The sequence below is a fragment of the Channa argus genome, chromosome 14, assembly GCF_033026475.1.
Source record: "Channa argus isolate prfri chromosome 14, Channa argus male v1.0, whole genome shotgun sequence".
Lineage (NCBI taxonomy): Eukaryota > Metazoa > Chordata > Actinopteri > Anabantiformes > Channidae > Channa > Channa argus.
The window spans coordinates 11,003,877-11,026,643 of record NC_090210.1 but is presented as its reverse complement, the minus strand read 5'-3'; the positions used below and the strand labels follow the sequence as shown (position 1 = coordinate 11,026,643).

At 38.3% G+C, this 22,767-nt stretch overlaps 1 protein-coding gene across 2 annotated transcripts in view; it reads left to right on the top strand.

The window, feature by feature from the left end:
- LOC137140575 (sodium channel protein type 2 subunit alpha-like) overlaps nucleotides 1-21,332 on the top strand; it is a 29,911-nt gene extending 8,579 nt beyond the window's left edge. Inside the window, exons 8-26 of one of the 2 annotated variants that reach the window (XM_067528878.1) lie at nucleotides 1,645-1,786; nucleotides 2,175-2,372; nucleotides 2,483-2,671; nucleotides 2,752-3,120; nucleotides 3,259-3,388; nucleotides 3,683-3,921; nucleotides 4,521-4,694; nucleotides 4,924-5,280; nucleotides 9,120-9,530; nucleotides 11,411-11,528; nucleotides 11,651-11,805; nucleotides 12,749-12,922; nucleotides 14,570-14,692; nucleotides 15,118-15,390; nucleotides 15,481-15,534; nucleotides 15,620-15,761; nucleotides 16,008-16,108; nucleotides 16,250-16,520; nucleotides 18,555-21,332. In XM_067528878.1, the coding sequence (XP_067384979.1) occupies nucleotides 1,645-1,786; nucleotides 2,175-2,372; nucleotides 2,483-2,671; nucleotides 2,752-3,120; nucleotides 3,259-3,388; nucleotides 3,683-3,921; nucleotides 4,521-4,694; nucleotides 4,924-5,280; nucleotides 9,120-9,530; nucleotides 11,411-11,528; nucleotides 11,651-11,805; nucleotides 12,749-12,922; nucleotides 14,570-14,692; nucleotides 15,118-15,390; nucleotides 15,481-15,534; nucleotides 15,620-15,761; nucleotides 16,008-16,108; nucleotides 16,250-16,520; nucleotides 18,555-19,786 (4,852 nt within the window). In that variant the 3' untranslated portion in view covers nucleotides 19,787-21,332. Of the gene's footprint in view, nucleotides 1-1,644; nucleotides 1,787-2,174; nucleotides 2,373-2,482; nucleotides 2,672-2,751; nucleotides 3,125-3,220; nucleotides 3,389-3,682; nucleotides 3,922-4,520; nucleotides 4,695-4,923; nucleotides 5,281-9,119; nucleotides 9,531-11,410; nucleotides 11,529-11,650; nucleotides 11,806-12,748; nucleotides 12,923-14,569; nucleotides 14,693-15,117; nucleotides 15,391-15,480; nucleotides 15,535-15,619; nucleotides 15,762-16,007; nucleotides 16,109-16,249; nucleotides 16,521-18,554 lie in introns of both variants that reach the window. The other variant, XM_067528877.1, reaches the window with a different exon arrangement.
- Nucleotides 21,333-22,767: the final 1,435 nt, after the last annotated feature.

Here is a 22,767-nt window from a genome sequence, read left to right as displayed (position 1 = left end):
AAGCAGGTCAGGATGGAGGACGCAAAACATAGAGGATGCTTAATCTTTTGAGTGTATTCCAACAAGTAATCCCTGAGTAGATTTCCAAATTAAAGCTTTGGATACGTTATGATGACACACAAACACATGCACACAAACACACACAGACACGAGTGGATACACATGCACATATTCAAATGATATTTTCAGCCATGACGGTTTACAAGTTTGGGATAAATGATTCGCTCAAAGGTCCTGGCTGTTTCTCATTGCTACTGTAAGCTTTGGGAAAATGTTTATTTGCTTACAACCTGAAGCCACTGTTAATCAAACATTCAAAATTATTGTGCAGTATAGACAGTTTCAGCTTTTGCCATTGGACAGATCCACTACCTCAGCCACACCCAGGATTAAAGGAAAACTGATTTACACGTTTCTCTGTTGGGAAAATGGAATTGATAGTACACTGTCAAAGATACTGAAATCAGGGCGATGATAAGAGTTGTGAATGTATAAAGTTTATAAAGTGTTGCACGGTTCAACAGTACATCTATCAGGATAATAACATATTCTTCTGTCACTGGTTGCAGGCTGATAACATTAACTACAAAAAACTACAATAAAACAATCACCAATTGACCGATGTGTGTGCATTAGTGAGAGGTGGGATAACACAACAGACAAATTAACAAATGTCAGATTTTAAATCAAACACCCAGGTTGGCATTGTATTTGTATTTGTTCTGACTAAAAAGAGGTTAGGAGGTCAGCTAAAAGGTTAAACCAAACAATCTAAATATTTAAATAATTATTGAGTTAACATGAGTAAACATGCAAACACCTAAACGTTGCTCACATGGATGATTCAAGACAGTGATTACATCTGTAGAAGGCAGATTGTAAATGTGTAAATTAAATAAGTTTTTTTTAATGTTTCCCTACGATTTAGGAAATAATGTAAACATAAATAATGTAGAATATTTTTAATAAGTTATGCAGTCAAAACACTGTATTTTAGCAGTGTGGAGTGTAGCAGAGGAACAGTCTGACAGGAAGATGTCGCTGGCCTCACACAGCCTCCTATGTCCTCACTGTTGGATTTTAGTGAGCATTCCTGCTTAGCTGGCTGGTTGGTGAGATCTACAGCTGTTCTGACAGCAGCACCCTCCCGCCCAGCTGTTTCCTAGCCATTACGAAATTATTCTGCCGCTCAAATTGACATGGCAGTCCAGCTTGTTCTCAGCTGCTGTACTTAAATATTTGCTGTAATGCCACTATGCTGACAATGAAGATCAGAGATGGAGGCATCAAATTGAAAAATTTTGAACTGCAATTTGATATCCATCTGGCTCAGCGTAATCCCTTTTGCTCCAGTGCTTTTTAGTGCTCCTGCCTGGAACAAATTTCAAGTGCCCTCTTCAACTGAAATAATGGTAATGATAGTAGTGTATCCTACTTACTGACTCATCCTTTACTCTGGCCTGTGGAGTCAAAGGCCACATGGCTACATGAAGATACTGGAGATGTTTATGGCTCTGGTAAAGCAGCCTGCACGCTAACACAACTGTATCTGTCCCAGCTGCTTTTTGCTTTAATTGTGCGCTGTCTTTCATTATCAGTGCTGTTCCACACTCTATCTATATTTTTACTGTGTGTGCATTACAGGAAGTGTCCAGATGGATTTGACTGCCTAAAAGTTGGAAGAAATCCAAACTATGGCTACACCAGTTTTGATACCTTTGGCTGGGCATTTCTGGCCCTTTTCCGTCTCATGACACAAGACTACTGGGAAAAACTGTTCCACCAGGTGCAATTTTTATATGTTGTTTTTATTCCACAAATATTAAATGAAGGTCACCTAAATAGTCAACAAGTCCTCTAACTTTAGTGGTTTAATCAGTTTTGTATTGTACACACATATAAAGAGTATAATAGTTTCACTCAATCAAACTTCTCATAAAAGCCAGCAAAATTAGGAGTAATTCTTTATTTAATGCATAACAGCCAAATTACTTTTTTGTGTTTACCACTTTATTAAAGTTGCACTGGTAGTTTTAGCCTCTCTCAGCCTAGTGTTTTGATTTTAAGGCCCATGACATGAAGGATTTGGTTTACTTTTACTTTTCCAATCAGTCTCATTTCCAAAAGTATTAATCAAAAAGACCAAAATTTGTTACTTTGTTTTGCTTCCTCAGACTCTGCGATCGGCAGGGAAGACCTACATGATATTCTTTGTGCTGGTGATCTTCCTGGGCTCCTTCTACCTGGTAAACTTGATTCTGGCTGTAGTGGCCATGGCCTATGAGGAGCAGAATCAAGCAACCATCGCTGAGGCCTGGCAGAAGGAGAGGGAATTTCAGCTGGCTATGGAGCGCCTTCGAAAAGAGCAAAGAGTGAGAGCAGCCCAAGTACTCAGCGAAGATTTTTATTTTTTCTGTTGTGCTTTCAGCTTAGGATGAACTGAGTGAATATCCTGTAAAATTATTTGTTTATATGTGTTTAGTTGGCAGTGAAGAGACAAGTACAGGAGACAGACTCTGTGTTGTCCCCAGAGTTGTCTCCGTTTTGTCAGAAGACAGGGAGCATACGGCGCAGCAGCGGCAGCAGAAGAAGAAGATCTTATAGAACGTTGTCAGAGGAAACAGCACAAGAAGCTGCTGAAGAGAAGCTTGATCCACCAGATGAGCAAATGGTATAGTATATTATTCAGCAATTACACTAAAAACTTCTCCCAGTCTTTAACATGCCAATTTGTCCTCTGTGTCTCTGTAGCCTCCTGTATCTCCCCTGCCAGTCCACCCCCTGCTGGCCACACTCTCCTCTCATCCCCTCAGCACCAGAAGAGGAAGCCAGAACAGCATCTTCAGCTCTTTCCGTACACGCATCAACTCAGAGGCTGATGCAGACGATGAGTACAGCCTTCATGGGGATGCCTTCAGGAGCCGCACCAGCTCAACAGCAACACCGTGGAAGAGGAGGGCGGGCAGTGTCAGGAGCCACTGCTCACAAGTCTTCACCCCCAGCCTCAATGTCAACGGTCGACTCAACATTTCCCTGGACCAGAATGGAGTCACCTCTTTGGGCCTACACACACCTACATCCATGCCTGCTTACAGCATGGAGAGGGTCAGGGAAGACACAGTGAGTAATATTTATAACATAGATGTATTTATTCTGATGTGCAGGAATAACTTTACTTTGCAATGTATTTATAGGTCACAAAACAAATGACTAAAGTCAGCCTTGTATTTAATTTTGATTTATTATTTTGTCTATCAGAAACCCACTAGTGTGGAGGACATGGCTCCTAGACCTCTCCTCCAGCCTTCCCCAACTGTGACAGAGCCTACTCCAGTGTGCAGGAAAAGGGGGCTGAGCTCTGTCAGCTTTTTCAGTGATGCTATGGATGGTGAGTCCTGTCAAAATAAACAAATACTTATTATTGCATTTAGTTGCTTTCTTCAGAAAAGCAGCAATAGCAAAGAAATAGGATTGAATGTGTTTCAAGCTTCAAACCTAGGTCCTGCTGCTTCTAGTCTTTACGCTAAGCTAAGCTAACTGGATGACGGTAACTTCTCATTTAGTGCCACTGATGTTCTGATGTCTAAAAGAAATCATCGGAAAAACAACCGTTAGTTAACTTTAATATCATTTTAAGGAGGAAAAAAACAAGTGAACAGTGAACTTTGGTATCTCTTTTCAGAGTTGCAGGAGTCGAGGCAGAAGTGTCACCCTTGCTGGTACACATTTGCTAAGAAGTACCTGATATGGGACTGCTGCTCCTGGTGGCTGAAGATGAAGGAGTGGGTGAAGTATATGGTGATGGATCCTTTCCTGGATCTTGGTATCACTATCTGTATTGTGCTGAACACCCTCTTCATGGCCTTGGAGCACTACCCCATGACTGATGAGTTCAACACCATGCTCTCAGTGGGCAATCTGGTAAGAGGAAGATTAATAACAGTAGTGGGCAGCAGCCTAGCATTTAAAACTCTTCTTCCTAAGTGTTGCTAGGTGTAAGATAAGCAGAACAGAGAATGGATTGGAAAATAAAGAGGGAAGACAAAAGGTATTCATTCAGATAATGTACTATATTTCTCTATCAGACAGCTGTGTTTTTGTAACAAGTGATGCTGAGCGGGACTTAAGGTCAAATGGGGCCTTGTTGATCCATTGTCAAAAGCCCACAAATTTATTATCCATGGTAAGATAGATTATTTTTAGCAAGCAGTAGAGCTGATACCCTGATCACTATTTTGCCATCTCCCCCTACTGGACAATGGATCAGCATGGCCCTATTTGACTCTGTCAGTGTCCTCTAGTTTTGAGACACTCATAAGAAGACATGTGGAAGTAATAATTTTCTATTGCTCACCAGCATCAAACAACTTCTGCTTGTCACTGTGTCACCTGCCAAATATCCTACAACTTGACCAAGGTTTCATAAATGTAGTAAATTGGTTCAATAGTACTAAAGAAATGTTAGTACTTTGTTGGCACCTTTTCTACTTCCTACTACCCTTCACTTTGTTCTTTCCCAGGTGTTTACCACGATATTTACAGCTGAGATGGTACTAAAGCTGATTGCTCTGGACCCCTATTATTACTTCCAGCAGGGCTGGAATATCTTTGATGGCATCATCGTTTGCCTCAGTCTGATGGAGTTGGGTCTCTCCAATGTAGAGGGACTGTCTGTCCTGCGCTCATTCAGACTGGTAACATGAGTCTTTACCCCTAGCTCATCTAATTTGAATATGTGTGCTTGTTTGAATTTGTTTCTTGCCATTGAATGAGTTAGTTGTGATATTATGTATAAAGATTGCTGACATGCACGGAAAGACTTATACAATATGACATAATTAGTTTATGAGATATAATTCATAAACCAACATCAAATTAAGATATAGATTCTTAATGCAAAACCTCTTTCTTTCCCTTCATCAGTTACGAGTATTCAAACTGGCAAAATCCTGGCCCACACTCAACACTCTTATCAAAATCATTGGTAACTCAGTGGGTGCACTGGGAAACCTGACGCTGGTGTTGGCCATTATCGTTTTCATCTTTGCTGTGGTGGGCATGCAGCTATTTGGAAAGAACTACCAGGACTGTGTGTGTAAGATCTCTATGGACTGTCAGCTCCCTCGTTGGCACATGAAGGACTTCTTCCACTCATTTCTGATTGTGTTTCGGGTGCTGTGTGGCGAGTGGATTGAGACCATGTGGGATTGTATGGAAGTGGCTGGGCAGCCCCTCTGCATCCTGGTCTTCATGTTGGTCATGGTCATAGGAAACCTGGTGGTGAGTAATAAATCGGCCATTTTTATATGATTTAATATGTAACATTTTATTTTTTAACAAATCCTGAGAAAAGACTAAAACAAACAATGGGTTGATCTGACTTATTGTCCAAAAACTATTAAAAACACTATTGCACTGATCAACATGTCCCTTTATTATAATTGTTCCCATATTATTATCCTGCTTTAGTAAACCTGAAAATAGTTCTCAACAGGTGTGCCAGAGGTGCTGTTCAGTGGCAATATGAATTGCTTAAAGCTTAAAGACGTTTTACCTCTCATCTAAAAGGCTTCTACCAACTTGACTGGATTAGGCATATAAACGCTGTCGAGTCTTTAAGGTCATTGACACTTTGATGGTCACTTCTGGGTTATTATTATATGTGTGTCATTAGGATCGTATGAATCAAATTTTGAACGACTGTGAAACCGCCCCGGGAGTAATAAAAAAACGTCATTGTGAGTGGGTAATGGTGTCTTAGGCCCCTGGGTTGCCCCCCTCAGCAAGTACAAGGAAAGAGAAAAAAAAGGGAAAAAGTTGTTAAAAATTAAAACGTATGCCAGAGAAAAGCACCTTTGAGATAAGCATAACCTGGAGAAACTTCATAGACATTTCCTATCAAGTGCAATCTGCCTAGAAATTGTTGGGAAGTTAATGATATTAGGGCAGAAAAACTACCAATTGAGATGACAAAGGTTTTGAGAGATTAAAACATCTTGCTTGCAAAAGCCAGTGGTAACCAGACGTCTGCCTAGAGAGAAATTCAATTACATGTTACTGCAACTACATGTATCTGCTGTCAAATCCAAACGGTGATGTCACAAGTAATCAGGGATTACGTTGCACCAGCGAGGACTGGTTTTCCCATAGTATGAGGAAGGGACCTACTTGAAAAGTGATTGGTGCACTATTGTAACAAATTTTGCTAACTCATTGATGTTTACATTGATATTTCATCAGTGACAAAGAAAGTGGTAATGTCACTGCATCATGCTTGCTGTCTTGCCGATTAGCATTAGCAGACTTCAAAACAGATCATGTCTGGATGGCAAACAAACCATCTGTTGTCTCTCTTAGGTCATATATGCATTATCTGCACAAGCTGTCATGCAAACTGTAGCCACAACAGACACACACCGCAGTGGAACAGCTTTACCACAGGCTCATGTCCAACAGGGCTGAATGTTTTTATCCACTGCTAATGAGCTCAGCCTTACGGGTGAAATTGTGACCTAAGTACTGTACAAAGGATCAGCAAAAGCCACACAGTGTTTTTACTGGTGTTCTAGCCTTTGGGATTGATATTTAACACCAAATAAAACACAGCTTGCACGTCATTGCATGCTGTTGGATTTATTTATCAAATATTGTAATTTGTTCAATATTTCTGTTTGTAGGGAACACAGTGGTTGTCCCATAGCAAGGATACATATATTGGCTTTGTGTATGGCAACCTTAAGTCCAGTTCTGTAAGATAACATTATTGGGAATAGATCAATAAATCTTGGAGATGTCAGCTATCTGAGCATTTATTTAGAGGGCAGTTTTATATCACCTTTTATTGTTGTTTCTCTAATCCATTCTCAGGATTTCTTTGTTTAGATGTTGAGATTTGTGCTTTGACTCCCTAACAAGAATTAGCAAATGTAGGTAGGTATTATGAAAGTCTAAACAATCGAGCGTCTGCCCCACAGTCACTTCAGTTACACAGTTCATGGTTTTGCTTTAAAATCCTGTGATACTAAAAAAAATGGAGTAAGGCTTTATATGTAGTTCCTCTTGGATATTGTTCAAACACCTGTTCCCAGCCTGCCCTCTGTTCCGTCTGCCATTAAACACTAGTTTATTCCTCATCTAATCCCATGCTCTGAATAGTATTTGTCATTCAAAAACGTTTTAAAACCTTTTTAGTTTATGGATAGTAGTAGTTTAGTTCCATGAATGATGACATTATGTTTTATGTACAATTGTGGACAGTGTTATTTTAAATAAAATATTTATAATGGCATTAGACCATCTTCTCATAAGTTATGTGAAAATGTATTCAAATACACAGAAACAGTCAAATAAAATATTCCTTAAACTAAATGTTAAAACCACTTTTATGAAACAAGATAAAGAGAACTTGGAATGAACAGTACAGTTTGTATCTGCCAGACAATTAGCTACAAACATAAGCATGCTTTACACATAACATTGGGAAAATAAAAAGAGTTACAAAAGCTATTTTAGACCATTTCTCCCAAGAATGGACTAGCAATGTTTCTCCTTTATTTCTATATGTTTTGCAAAATTCAGCTAGCAAGGATGCTGACTTTTTGTCTGGGACAGGCAGCTTTTACTTCAGCCCTTTAGGACAATATCATAGCCGTCATGTCCACATTAAAGATTTTTAAGGGGTTTAGTTTTAAAATAAATCACTTGTAAACATTAAAATTTCAGCAACAACACAGTTTTCCTATCCCACAATTACAGCTTAATCTAGCTCAATGAACAAATCAACCACACATTATTGTTTTTTTGCAGCCAAGAAATTGTGTGCACCATCCAGAAATAATTAGTCTGTTTTTTTTTTACTTCTGAGTAAACTCAAAGACCTCTAGTTTAACTTATGACTATGCTGTTTTCTACTCAAAGTGATTTTAGCATTGTTAGCTCCAATATCTGACATGGAAGACATTTTCCCAGGAGCAGTGGTAGGGCTCAGAAAATGGTCAACTGGAAAATCACTTTTAGTGAGTCAAATGTACTTCTAGCATGATTGTAACATTGCTGTCCTGTTAGTTTACCATAAGTTCACAATTTCTAAAATACTCTTTACAGGGAACACTTTAAAAAGATTTAACCCATTGCCTTTTAGGCAGTGATAACAAAGGAATGATGACATGGTAAAATACTCGAAAGGGTACACAACAGGTTTTTCTCAGTAAGTCTATTGCCTTGTTAGGTGTAATAAAAATTTTTCCTCTTGGAAGAATTGTAGACAGAAATCAGCGTGATGAACCATCTCAGCAAAGCCCAGATCACAACAGTGCTCCTCATATAGTTTAATGGCAAGAAACCCCCACCGTACATGAATCTTAAAAAAAGCAGTTTATCCAAAGGATTATCCAGGATGCTTAGGGGTGAGAAGGTTGTAGGGCATTCATCACCAATCATCTGCTCATGCTCCCCATCTTTGACTGACTTAGTGGCTAAAGATGATTCTTAGCAACTGTGCACGTCACGTATGCACACTGGCAGTACACATACTGGGCAACTGTGGTGCAGAAGGTAGAGCCAATCCACCAATGGCCCAGTTGCTGGTTCGATCCCCGGCTCCTCCTGTCAAGAGATTAAACCCCAACTTAGTTGCTCCCATTGAGCATTGGCCAGCTGCACAGCAGCTCCCCCATCGGTGTGTGAGTGTGTGTGTGATTGTGAGTACCAATGGGTGAATGAGAAGCTACGCTCTGAGTAGGAAAAGGTAGAAAAGCGATGTATTCAGTAAGTGTAGGCCATTTACCATATAAATACACAGACCCCACAAACATACTGTGATAGATGCTTCTACTTTCTAAGCTAGTAGACAGACTGCTTTGAAACCTGGATTGTGTACCAGAAAGCCTCCAAAGGCACGTGTTTATATGTGTTTGTCTCGTATGTTTTAGTACGATAACCCGTCTGTATAACCTGGTTTTCATGTCATCCATTTGGGTCTCTTATCCTAAAGCACACAGTCCAATGTAATCATAGTAAATGCTGACATAGGCATTGTACATGCAAACAACATTTGGTGACATAAGATGCCCACCATAATGACAGCATCTAAATGAAATGTAATGTTTGTCTGCCAACAGGTGCTGAATCTCTTTTTGGCGCTGCTGCTCAGCTCCTTCAGTTCTGACAACCTCTCTGCCCCAGATGAAGACGGTGATTTGAACAACATCCAGGTTGCTATTGCTCGCATCCATGCTGGCCTCTCCTGGCTTGTCACACTCATTGTCAACATCTTCAACCGTAGTTTGAAGCGTCGAAATCAGAAAGGCAAAGAAGGCAGTCATGCCATCAAGCTTGTTGGTAATCATGTGGAGAGCAATGGAGGGATTTTTGGATGCTATGGAGAGAAGTACATCACACCAGAGGAGGACAGTTACATGACCAACCCCAACCTGACTGTGATTGTTCCCATTGCACCTGGAGAGTCAGATGTGGAGTTTCTTGAAGAGGAGGATATATCAGAGTCATCAGAGGATGAAGACAGTAAGACGGTGAGTTTTTCATTTCCAGATATGTGAATTATATTTATTGGGATTCATCCCCCTGGTTTCTTGCCTACATATAGAATGGGCAGCAAGGTGATGGAGTCGTTAGTGCTGCTTCCCTAATAGCTAAAAGATGCAGCCTTTCTGTGTGGAGTTGGCATGCTCTCCCCGTGTTTGCATGGGTTTCCTCCAGGCACTCATGTTTCCTACCACACTCCATAGACATGCATGTTAGACTTACTGGTGACTCTAAATCGTAATTGTGAATTTGAGTGTGAATGGTTGTCTGTCTGTGTATGTCTCTTTGTTAGACAAAAGAGACATACACAGACGTGTCCCTGAGATAAACTGGAGACCTGTCCAGAGTGTATCCCACCACTAACCCGATGACAGCTGGGATAGGCTGCAGTCCCCTGCAACTTTGTACAGCGGTTAAGATAATGGATGGATGGATAGAAACAATTTTTAAAAATACTTTAAGGATAAATTTGGTAATTTTTCAAATTAATCCGATTGTCTTAAATCATCATACAGATCAAGGGTCAGGGTGTGTTCCAGATGTTGATGAAAAATGCTCCATTTCTGAAAAAAGTAATAATTGATTCAGCATGACTTCAGCTTTGTCTTGGTTCTGGTTGATAGTTTGAAGTGAAATAACATTCATCAACATGTACAATAATAAGAATGGTGCAGCTTATGTCATTCAAAAATTGAAACACGGTCATAGATCTGGTGGGAAAGGGACACCGGCTGTAGTAGAGGTGGGGGTGGGCTGTGAAGGAGTTGTAGATGTTGAGGTTTTCTGAATGTAAGGTATTAATCTGTCCAACAAACAAGGTTGACTATGATAGGGACTAGTGCCCTGGTGAAACAAATGTAAATATTTTGTTCCTGTTAGAACAACTGACACATTATGAGCTAAGTAGTTTTTTGTTTATTAATCACAGCAAGACTTATGTCTTGCTTTATTATTATACTAAACTTATTCCTTAGTCTTTCTTTATCCATTTGTTTTTCCTCTTGCCTTCTTGTTGCACCTTAATTCCTCCATCACTATATGACTTGTGGGCTTGGGGTAGTTTGAGGTGCCAGGCACATCACTCCAGAGCCAGGCCTTACAGATTATACAGACATAACCCAGCAGAATCACGAAGGGCCAAGCTGCTCAGGAGTAAATGAGGATGCATCTTATATATATATTTATATGCATTATATGTATTATAAAGAAGTTACTGTAGTTACAAAGAGTATTTCACTGACTAAAGCAAACAGACAGCCTTTGTGCACATGTATCACAGCTGCATAAATGTAGCTCTAATTATTACAAATGTTGCTATTACCAACAAAATTTGCTCATCAATATACAATCAGTGCCTTTTCTTTCTTCTATGTTTCTAAGCATTACGTTGGTAACACTGATAAACTTGTGAAGGTCCATTGATGCTCTTTAATGCTTGATTAGATTTCATAGCACTTTACAGAATTTGAGCTGCACCTCTGTCCTTTAAATCATGTTAAATAAGAAAATCTCATCAAAACTGTACTAATGCATAGAAGAGATTGCAAGGCAAGACATCAAGGACAACTGGATTTGATGGGATGAATACGCACTGAAAAATGCTGCTGCTCTTTGGGTTGATACATTAAAGCTAATTTCACAAACAACCACACCCAAGTCAGTGATGTCACTAAAGTTTTAAAACAGATGTTTTTATAATCAAGTCTTTATCCTCGGCTATAATTAGTGTAATTAGTTCATCAGTCAATACATTTTATCAATGTGAAAGAAACAGGTCGATTTAGCAGTTTAGTACTTAATGAATCAACCTTTAATAATAATATAGTGAAATATTGGTAAGATTGATACTGTGCTTGCCACTTCCCAGGAAAAGATCAGCCTGTCAGAGGGCAGCACAGTGGATCTGAGGAAGCCTGGAGAGGAAGTAGACAACTTGTCAGGGCTGGCTGACGACAGTATGGACCCAGAGGAATGCTTCCCAGAAAGTAAGCATTATATGTCATTAGATCGGAGAATTACAGCCTTGCTCCCTGAAACCTGTTTTAATGTTGAATGTCATAGGTTTTTCCTTTATCTTATATGTGTCCTGGTTTTACATTGTCATTAGTGTGCATTAGGCACTGTCAGTGCTGTGACATTGACACCAGCCACAGTCTGGGCCAGGTCTGGTGGAGGCTGAGGAAGACCTGCTACCAGATTGTAGAACACAGCTGGTTTGAGACCTTCATCATCTTCATGATCCTGCTCAGCAGTGGGGCTCTGGTAAGGCTGCTATGGCATCACACAAATTATGTAGTCAGGAAACACTCCTCAGCACGTACTCTAGCAACTGGATTATAGTGCAGCCAACGTGTTCACATTTTCTCTTATAATAATACAATTTATTTCTAAAGTGCTTTTAAAGTCACTCAAAGATAATAAGAAGAAATAAATTATCAATATAGTAAGGAATTATGCTAATCATTATGCTGTAAGAAATTACACTTGATTTCCTGCTGCACATGACATAAGCAGTTGCTCACAACACTATTTTGAAAGGCTTTTATTGTCAATCAGCTACAGTAGGAAATGTTTCGGTTTGCATGTGCCCGAATTTGAACCAATAATTAAAGGGGAGTAAGCACTAGTATAAAGAAAAAAAAACAGTATCGCAGAATTGATTGGATGCATTATTTTCTGCAAATTCCCTGTGCATAGGCAGACAATCTCTATCAGTCATGGGAAATGCAGCTCAGCCACCTGTAATAAAAAAAAAAAAAACTACACTAAGAGCTAATTGCTGAATGTGAGACACCAATTGGCTATTGCAGAAAATTGCAGCCAAAAAAATTGCATTAAAATGGGATTTGTCTTTATGAAATTATTTAGGTTTTAGATGTTAATTAAAAGATAAAAGTTTAATTAATAATGCAGTGAATGTTTTTAAACCCAGCCTTTACAAGAAAGCTGAAAGCAATAAAAATCTGTTGGAGTGGAATTTCAGATTTCTTCTGCTCTATTTCGGATTCCAGTTCAGTTTACAGTCTAAGATTAACCCCATTTTATTGAGGTTTAATGTCTGAATTTCATAATATTTGATACCAGTCTGCATGATAGACAATCTAATAGCCCAAAAGCAAAACACTGAACTTTCCAGAGAGATGTTTTATTTGTTCTGCTTGGTTTGGCTGTCTTTGCTCACACTGCTGTCTCTATGCTTCTGCAGGCATTTGAAGATATCTATATAGAGAAGAGAAAGGTCATAAAGGTTGTGTTGGAGTATGCCGACAAATTCTTTTCCTACATCTTTGTCCTCGAGATGTTCCTCAAATGGATTGCATACGGCTTCAAGAAATATTTTACTAACTACTGGTGCTGGCTTGACTTTCTTATTGTGGATGTAAGTGAAAATTTTGCTCTATCTTATAGTTATTGTTGCCCTTTGTGAAAGGATGCGATGACTGCTTTTTGAGAATGTGATTGAACAGTGCCCTCATCTCATTGTAGCTCAATGTAGCTTATATGTTTTGGAGATATACAGCTTGGTAAGTGTCATATTATTCACAGGAAAGCACTTAACAGTTCATTTATAGTCTGCAACAACTGGACACTTTCTTGGTTGAAATTGTACCAAAACCACCATCTGTTGCCATTGTACAATTTTATATTTGCTTTTATGCCAGGATTTGTCCAGACAAAATAAAAGAGTGCTCCAGTGATTAGAGACATGTTACGCTTTCTGAGCATATCTGGATAAAATGGATGTGGCTCTGTAGTGTGTAGTCATCCAAAGAGCCTGAGGCATGCAGCCCAAGGCATGATCTGACTTCCTCTGATTTCACCTGCTGTTACACAGATTGCCACAGACCGTTCTATTGTTAGGGTAAGTTGTAGTTAGTAGGTCCCAGGTGAGTATGGGCTCTGCAAATGGAAACTCGCATCTGCATCACAAATGTTTGTGTTTCTTCACTTGTAAGTGCTTTCTGTTGTGATATCAAAAGCCACTGTCATGTTTCTAAAACATATCTTAAAAAGCCTTTAAATTAGTTATGGCATGACTTTGGCTTTTATATCAAAAACAAATGCAATGCCATGCACTCTGGGGTTTATCTACAGAAGATCTGATGTACTCTGTTCAGCATATAAACCTGTACAAACATTGCTATAGTCATCTTATTATTTGAGATTATTTGAGTTGAATTTCTATCTTAAATGTGTTTAAATAATGTACTGAATGTCATTTTGTCAGATGTGTGTTTTTAAAACCTTACAAATCCTCTTGATGCTGCTACAGTACCTACCTTTCTCACTTTAAAAAGTGCCACTTTATTCTCTTTTATTGTGTTTCTGTATTTTTCTGTACTTTGCACTCTTGTGGAGCCAAAGATTTATTTCATCCGAAAAATAAATTTTGAGTATCTTCTTTAGATATATTGAAAAAACACATCCGTAAATAGACTTTTATAAAGAAACACTGATCATTAGGACCTTATTAGTCCTAAATTGTTTTAATTAACCGATTGGATCAATTGGATGCAAACTGGGAAACAAATTTGGCAAAGAGAAATATAAATTCTTTATAAAACTCACTCTATTTGATATATATACATATTTTATATGCATATATAGCTAAGTATGCATGCATGGACATTATGTATCCATATGTGCATACTTGTCCGTGTTTTGTCATCTTCAATCATAACATATATTTGTTGTTTCTTTCATTTATGTCATGCCATTTCATTCATAGCTGTCATCCAAGGGTCATTCAACAGCGGAATACCATTTTGTTTTGTCTGTTTTGGATGTAGAATAGAGTGGAAGTCTAAATTTGCTGAAAGATAAAACAGCAAGCAAAACAAATATCAACTTCAGAATTAAATTATTGTGTTCCTAACTGTGGAATGTCCCAAAATACTTCCAAAAAACTCCAAAATATGGCTCTTTTTTTCTGTCTTATGTTTGGGTTTAATATTACATAATTGCATAGAAAAAGTGCTTATTTTGTTATTCTTTAAGTTAATGTAACTTTCTGTACTCTTAACAGGTATCCTTGATAAGCCTGGTAGCAAATTCACTTGGATATTCTGACTTTGCTGCCATCAAGTCCCTGAGGACCCTCCGGGCTTTGAGACCTCTCAGAGCTTTGTCCAGATTTGAGGGAATGAGGGTAAGAAATATACTTCCTACATGTAAGAAGCCCCTCCAAGGTTGTTGTCTAGGTAACATCCTGAATAAGTGATGGAGGAGTTGGCAGAGAATGACTGATCATCTAAATACATTATATACCTGTAAATTCTGGTGTGTATTTACTTCACTCTTCTCTTTGTAAGTTGGATATTTACTGAGTGATAAGTTATTTCTCACTGAGTCAGTAGGGAATTAGTGTCAATCATTTGTCTTCTTGGCTTTGAGTTTTGGTACCCAAACTTTCATTCAGTAAAATATCCTGAAAATTAAACTGAATTGTCATGAACCAATAAAAAAAAAAAAACAGAATTATTATTTAAAGTGATTAACAGATAAGGAACAACTATAATAATAATGTAAGCCATTGCTGTGAGACTGAACAGCTTCCTGTTTGCTGCTCATCAGGTGGTTGTAAACGCTCTCATTGGAGCCATCCCCTCCATCATGAATGTGCTGCTCGTGTGTCTTATCTTCTGGCTCATCTTCAGCATCATGGGAGTCAACCTGTTCGCTGGCAAGTTTGGGAAGTGTGTGAACAGAACAGGCTTCACCCACAGTGTGTCTGTAGTCAACAACAAGTCTGAGTGCCTTGCTATGAACGACACCCAGTTCTACTGGACAAAAGTGAAAGTCAACTTTGACAATGTGGGACTCGGCTACCTGTCGCTTCTGCAAGTGGTGAGTTTCTGATGCTCCACTTTCACACATAAATCAATAGATAACAATACAAGGCTGTGCACAGACAGTAACATACATGTTACATTATAGGCAACATTTAAAGGATGGATGGAGATAATGCATGCAGCAGTTGATTCAAGAGGAGTAAGTTTTTTCTTTCTACTTTTACAGATTATTATATATTATAAAGGTATTAAAGCAAGGGCCTGATTTACTGGCTTTTTTTCAGGTGGAGGAACAACCTGTGAGAGAAATCAACCTCTACATGTATCTTTACTTTGTTGTCTTCATCATTTTTGGCTCCTTCTTCACCCTTAATCTCTTCATTGGTGTCATTATTGACAATTTCAACCAGCAAAAAAGAAAGATGAGTATTCATCAGCATTGTTGACTTATTTGCAAGTCATTCATGACCTTTTTCAAGCCAAACAATTTGCTATTTTGCATTTTGCACATTTTGCTCTCAGTGGAAATAAATAGAATGTATTGGCACTGTAACTGACTCAGATATGGATTAAACAACTTGTCATTGCTCACTGACATAACTTATTTAATATAATTATTTATTTTAACATTTTTCTGAAAGAATAATGTTATATATTTTGAATTATACTTAGGTGGACAGGATATCTTTATGACTGAAGAACAGAAGAAATATTACAATGCAATGAAGAAGTTAGGAACTAAGAAGCCACAGAAGCCAATACCAAGGCCTGCGGTAATATAATATAATCTTAAAAGTAACACATTCTTTTTTTAAATATTTGTATACATGTTAATTATTGGAAGTTTTTAATAATAACCCTTATCCTGGCTATCTACTTTCTAACTTTGTTTATAATGTACCTCTCAATCCTAGAATATTCTCCAAGCCTTCTTCTTCGATCTTGTGTCCCAGCAAGCCTTTGACATTATGATTATGATGCTTATCATTGTAAACATGGTGACCATGATGGTAGAAACTGATGAGCAGTCAGCACGAATGGAGTCCATCCTCAACAAGATCAACCTGATCTTCATCGTGATCTTCACCACCGAATGCCTGATTAAGATTTTTGCTCTTCGCTGTTACTTCTTCACAGTTGCATGGAACATCTTTGATTTTGTGGTGATAATTCTCTCCATTGTGGGTAGGTACAGACACAGTTTCAGTGATGCAGTAGAAATTGTGTTTCACTGTGTCTTAATTATATAAACATTTACATTTACATTTACATTTAGTCATTTAGCAGACGCTTTTATCCAAAGCGACTTACAAGTAAGGTACAAGGCAAGCAAAAATCAAAAGGTTCAAGGCAAGCAAAAAAAAGTCAAGGAGAAAACATCAAAGCAAATTCCTATCAGAAAAGTGTTCACAGTTCACGAGACACAAGTGCAAGAGAGCAGAAAGGTTTTTTTTTTTTTTTTTTTAGAGATTTAAGTGCATAGGAAGATGCGGAAGAGTTCAGTTTTCAGCAGTTTTTTGAATATTGGGAGAGAGTCAGCTTTTGGTAGCTCGTTCCACCATCGTGGGCAGTAATCAAGACGAGATGTGACCAGCGCCTGTACAATGGGTTGGGTTGTATATTCCGTGATGTAGGGTCTGATCTTCCTGATTTTGTAAAGAGCAAATCTGCAGGCCCTAGAGACTGAGGAGATGTGGTCCTTAAAGCTCAGTTGGTCGTCGATGATGAACCCCAGATTTTTGGCCGAATTAGTGGGGACAATCACTATAGATCCAATGTTGATGCTGATGTTGTGTTGCATCAAAGGTCTGGCTGGGAAGACAAGGACTTCGGTCTTGGAGACGTTGAGTTGAAGGTGTCTCTCACTCATCCAGGCTGAGATGTCTGAGAGACAGGCAGAAATGCGCGATGAGACAGTGGAGTCGTCCGGTGGAAAGGACAGGAAGAGCTGTGTTTCATCAGCATAGCAGTGATAGGAAAGACCATGTGAGTGAATGATGTCACCTAGGGATGAAGTATAGATAGAAAAGAGGAGAGGACCAAGAACTGAGCCCTGCGGCACACCAGTAGAGAAGCTATGAGGGTTAGAAAGATGCCCCCGCCAGGATACCTTGAAGCTTCGTCCTGATAGGTAAGAACAAAGCCAGTCTAGAGCTGAACCAGAGATGCCCAAGTCAGTGTGGACAAGAGTATCTGAAGGTTCACAGTGTCAAAGGCTGATTATAGATCAAGTAGAATTAAGACAGATGAACACATTGCAAAAGAGATATATAACACTTTGCCAAGACAGTTAATTTCAGATCTATTTGTTTGTATGTCATAAGCAGTTTTGAAATTTCAATTTTAATTTGGGAGACATGGGATTGAGGTGGGACAAGTGAAAAAGCCCTCAAGGCCTGTGTTCTGTGTGTGCACTCAATTAAGACTCTATAAAATGGTTCACCCCCTCAGAAACTTTGAAAGTTGGCTTTAACAGAAATGATGCCAAACACATAATACAAATAGTCTAGTGCAGCACTAATGTACTAAAAGTCTCAACCATATTAAGGTATGCATGATGCAAGCCGGCATTTTGCAGAAACGTAGCCAAACATCTGCATAATTGCTCTAATAACCTGGTTTAAAATTGTTTAAAGCAGAGTCGTGACAGTGCAGCTGTTTTCTAAATATCTAGCTTAAGCTCTTTAGGCTCCACAAATAAAAACTGTGTAAATCTCTCCCATACACCACTTTCTCGTGGGTGTAAAACACAAAACATAATGTGTGTTACACTGTGTAGCTTTTGCCATTAGCTATTGCACACGTATAAAACATGCACGTGTGGGGATCCAAACATTGAAATAAACTCACTCTAGCAAACTTAGTATTTAGAGAAAAACACATCTTTAATTCATTTTAATATTACAGTCACTTCTTTGTGGCTGCTGATTGGTAAACTGAAGTGCTGCTACCTGCACTTTGCCCCATACAATGAACACCGTCAGTCAATGAACCAAATTTTGAAAGAAATGTTACCAAATCTCCTCCCAGGAAAGGCATTAAAGTCTGCCCCAAATATTTAGGATGCCAGGAAAACTGTTAAGTTGACAAAACTGCTCGCCTAAACCCTCAAATCTGCCCTTTGACTTGTTACGCATTGTCATTGTCATTGTCAATTGTTAGCACAATAAATGTTATTTGTGAAATTTATTGATCTTAGTCTTGACTTTCTCATTTCAGGAATTGTTCTTGCAGACATCATTGAGAAGTACTTTGTATCACCCACCCTATTTCGAGTCATCAGGCTGGCAAGGATAGGACGTGTACTTCGACTTATACGTGCGGCCAAAGGAATAAGGACTTTACTGTTTGCCTTAATGATGTCCATGCCAGCTCTGTTTAACATTGGTCTCCTGCTTTTCCTCGTCATGTTCATCTATGCTATTTTCGGTATGGCGAACTTTGCCTATGTGAAAAAACAAGATGGGATTGACGACATGTTTAACTTTGAGACCTTTGGAAATAGTATGATCTGCCTTTTTCAGATCAGCACATCAGCAGGATGGGACAACCTCCTGAGCCCCATAATGTCCAGTTCCCCTGAGGAATGTGATGTTAACTTTATCAATACTGGCACTAACACTCGGGGGAACTGTGGCAGCCCCTCAGTGGGCATAGCATTCTTTGTCAGTTACATAATCATTTCTTTTCTCATTGTGGTAAATATGTATATAGCTATCATTCTGGAGAACTTTAGCGTTGCCACAGAGGAGAGTACTGAACCACTGAGTGAGGATGACTTTGAGATGTTTTATGAGGTGTGGGAGAAGTTTGACATTGAAGCCACACAGTTCATTGAGTTTTCAATGCTGTCAAGCTTCGCTGACAATTTGTCAGAGCCACTGCGCATAGCCAAGCCCAACATGGCTAAGCTGATATCCATGGACCTTCCCATGGTGAGCGGAGATAGGATTCACTGCTTGGACATCCTGTTTGCCTTTACAAAGCGAGTCCTAGGAGAGTCGGGTGAGATGGATGCCCTCAAGCAGCAAATGGAGGAGAAGTTCATGATGACAAACCCCTCCACGATTTCCCATGAGCCCATCACTTCCACACTGCGTCATAAAATGGAGGAAGTGTCTGCAATCATCATCCAGAGGTGTTATAGGAGGCATCTGGTGCGCCGGCAGATGAAGCAGGCGTCCTACCTCTACAGACAAATAAACTACGAAACTCTGGTGGATGTGGAGAATGCTCCAGAAACAGAGGGGCTGATAGCCTCCATGATACAGCACTATGGGCCTGTGGAGGTGGAGGTTGTACAGACAAAAGAGGACATGCGAATGTCCTCGCCACCATCTTATGACAGTGTGACCAGGGCAACCAGTGACCTCCCTAAAGTCGTTAGATCAATATCCAGAGACTCTGATCTTGAAGAGCCTGGTGAAAACTATGAGGAAACTTTTCTTTGAGACTGGATTGTGCGGCAAGTGACAGTGTGTCTTTGTTTTGTTTACAGCAGAAAATATAGCTCAAATAACTGAAAATCAATTTTTTAAAATACATATATTAGCAGATGGTGAGGAAATATGAAATATTTTTATGCAGCCTCTGTTTAAAGCAAACAATCCAAAAGTCAATTTTGTTACAAAGACTAGAAGAGGAGAGCTCTGGAAATCAACTTGTGTACACACATCTAAAATCTTTATTTGGTAGTTTATAACATGAGTACTACCAGGGAAAAAGTAACTGCCGCACACAAAAACATATACAGTTGGGTGCAAATTATAAATCGCCTTTTTTGGAAATGGCAAAGGATAAAAATAAATAATTTTTTCATCAACACAGTATTGTGCACATTCGCATAGTAGTAAGTGTTCCTTCATTAGAATTTAATTAAAGTTCATTTTTTTTAAATAAAGGGAAATGTTTGGGTTACAATAGCTATTACACATAATAATACAGAATACAAAATCAACAGATCCATAAAGCCATGAAGAAAATGAATACACTGTACATTGTGCAGTTTAGTGAAGTGAACAGTCCTAAAAAGCCAGAGATATGTTCCTGTATTGTCCTAGGAAATCTCTTAGTGCATGCTGTATACTGTTTGCACATGCAAAACAGTGGCTGTATGTTACAGTTATTGTTGTTATGTTGTGATGAAATGCTGAATGTCTGTCTCCTGACATCACAGTGAGTCAACTAATGGCTGGGGATGCAAGTTTTTGCACTAATTCAATTTTCATTATTTTACAATAAACTTTTTTATACATTCCTTGACCATTTTGATACTTCTGGTGGTGAAAAACATTACTACTAGCTGAGTTTGCATTATTATGTTAGGTTTAAGGTTACGTTTGCATCTTGTTACACTGAAATGTCATGTCAGGGGATTCTCACTTAACGCTAAACTAAACTTAATAATAATTATGCACATTGGGCATATAATAGGAAATAACAAAAATTATGTATGAAACGTTATAGTAAAATAATGAAAATACCAGCAAAGGTTTGCATCCCCCTTGATAAACTAATTAAAATGTAACTACATTTCTGATAAAGCAGCATTTGTAATAGTTGGATGTGCAGCAAATATTATGTTGATGACAACATTATTTATTTTAATTTTTTTGCTATTTCAGGATGAGGGGATTAAAATATTTGCAATCAGATAGGCTTATGCATGTTACCGTCATGTGCACATCTGCACAGCAGGGAAACCTTTGTGAATGTAATATTTTTATTTATAATTTTCATTAGATGAAAGTTACATGGCAATATTTTTTTCACTGTTATTCATCGAATTTAACAAACATCCATTTTTTGTCCACTTGTACCTGTGGTATTTATTCACTTTGCTGCTTCAGTATGTTGATTGTTGTTGTGCTAAAAGCTGAGCTAGCAGACCAGTTAACCACTGAGAGCAATAAATCTTACCTCAAGACTAAGGACATGAGTGACATTAAACTGAATCGTAATGTAAATCAACTGAAAAAAAGAAAAATAAACACGGATTTTAGTTACTACTAAGTAGCTAATAAAAATCTTAACTAATAAAAACCAAATACATCTGCTAAACAACGCAGTATGTGTTTTTGTGTTGAACAGGTTTAGGCAGCTGTTCGGCAGAAAGAAATACAAAATTTATTTTTTGTGGGGAAATGCAGATTTATCCCATTGTATACAAAATCTTGTGTAAGCATGTTTCTGCTTGATGCAGTTTTTGGGTGTAATAACATAATATCTATGGAGCTCATAGATAACCTAAATGCAGACTGACAATATTGGATTGCACAAATTTCTTAATATAATAATAAATAATTCACAGTAATCTATTAAAATCATAGACAGGATGTTGCTAGCTAATGTGGCAAATATTTGCATCTATAAGCTATTAATTCAGGTGTTCTGATTCCAACTAAAGCCAAACACTTGATCCTAAAATTTTAAACATTTAAGGAAATGGATAACTAATTGCAAGATAAACTCATGAATTGATGGTAGTTTCTTGTTTATTTGATATAATGATTAATTATTACCCACGTTATCAATTAAATTTGGAAGGGGGCCTGGTGGCTCAGTGGTAGAGCAGAAGGCAGCAGACTCAAATCCCACCCCACCAGGTGTGGCCCCACCCAGCCACCAAGGGCAACCCTGGTGCCGGCTCTGAGCCCAGATAAAATTTGGAGGGTTGCGGCAGGAAGGGCATCCAACATAAAAACACATGCCACATCCCGATGCAGAACATGTTCTGCTGGGGTGAACCCTGAAGGGACAAGCCAAAAGCCATTGCTATCAATGAAATGATTCCATTTATATTCTTATCAAATGCAGGTCTTTTAATACAGTAAATACTTACAGATGGCATAGGCATAACATTAAAATAAACACAAGTTCTTGTGTTTATGTACTGTTCAATCAATATGTACCACTACTAATATACTGTAATGTTTCTCTTGTGAAAAAAAGCAAATCCCATTTTTTGGGGGGTGAAATATAGCACAAATTTAAACTGCAAATGACAAAAAGGTTTGCATAATAATCCCTGAATTATGTGCCTGATTTTGATCATTGTTCGCACACATCTCTGAATCTCTTTAGAACATTTAATCTAATCTGATGGATGTGGATTGGAAATGCATGAATGCATTTGTAATTAACTTTGTAAAGAGCTTTCAGGCTGTGTAATGTATGTAAAGCTAATTTTTACTTATTTTTGTAATGTATTTATATTAAAATACCTTTTCATGGACTCTCATGACAGTCATAACAAGATATAATCAAATTATAGAAATATATTGTGTTCATTTTTATATAAAAGACTTTCCTTTAAAGCCTGATTTTCTGTGTTGCATTTAGGTTAATAATTTCATGGATCATTTTATGAAATGGTAATAAAACTTGTTTGCAAATTTGTTGGTTTTTCAGCTATTAATAGGGTGGCTCCTGC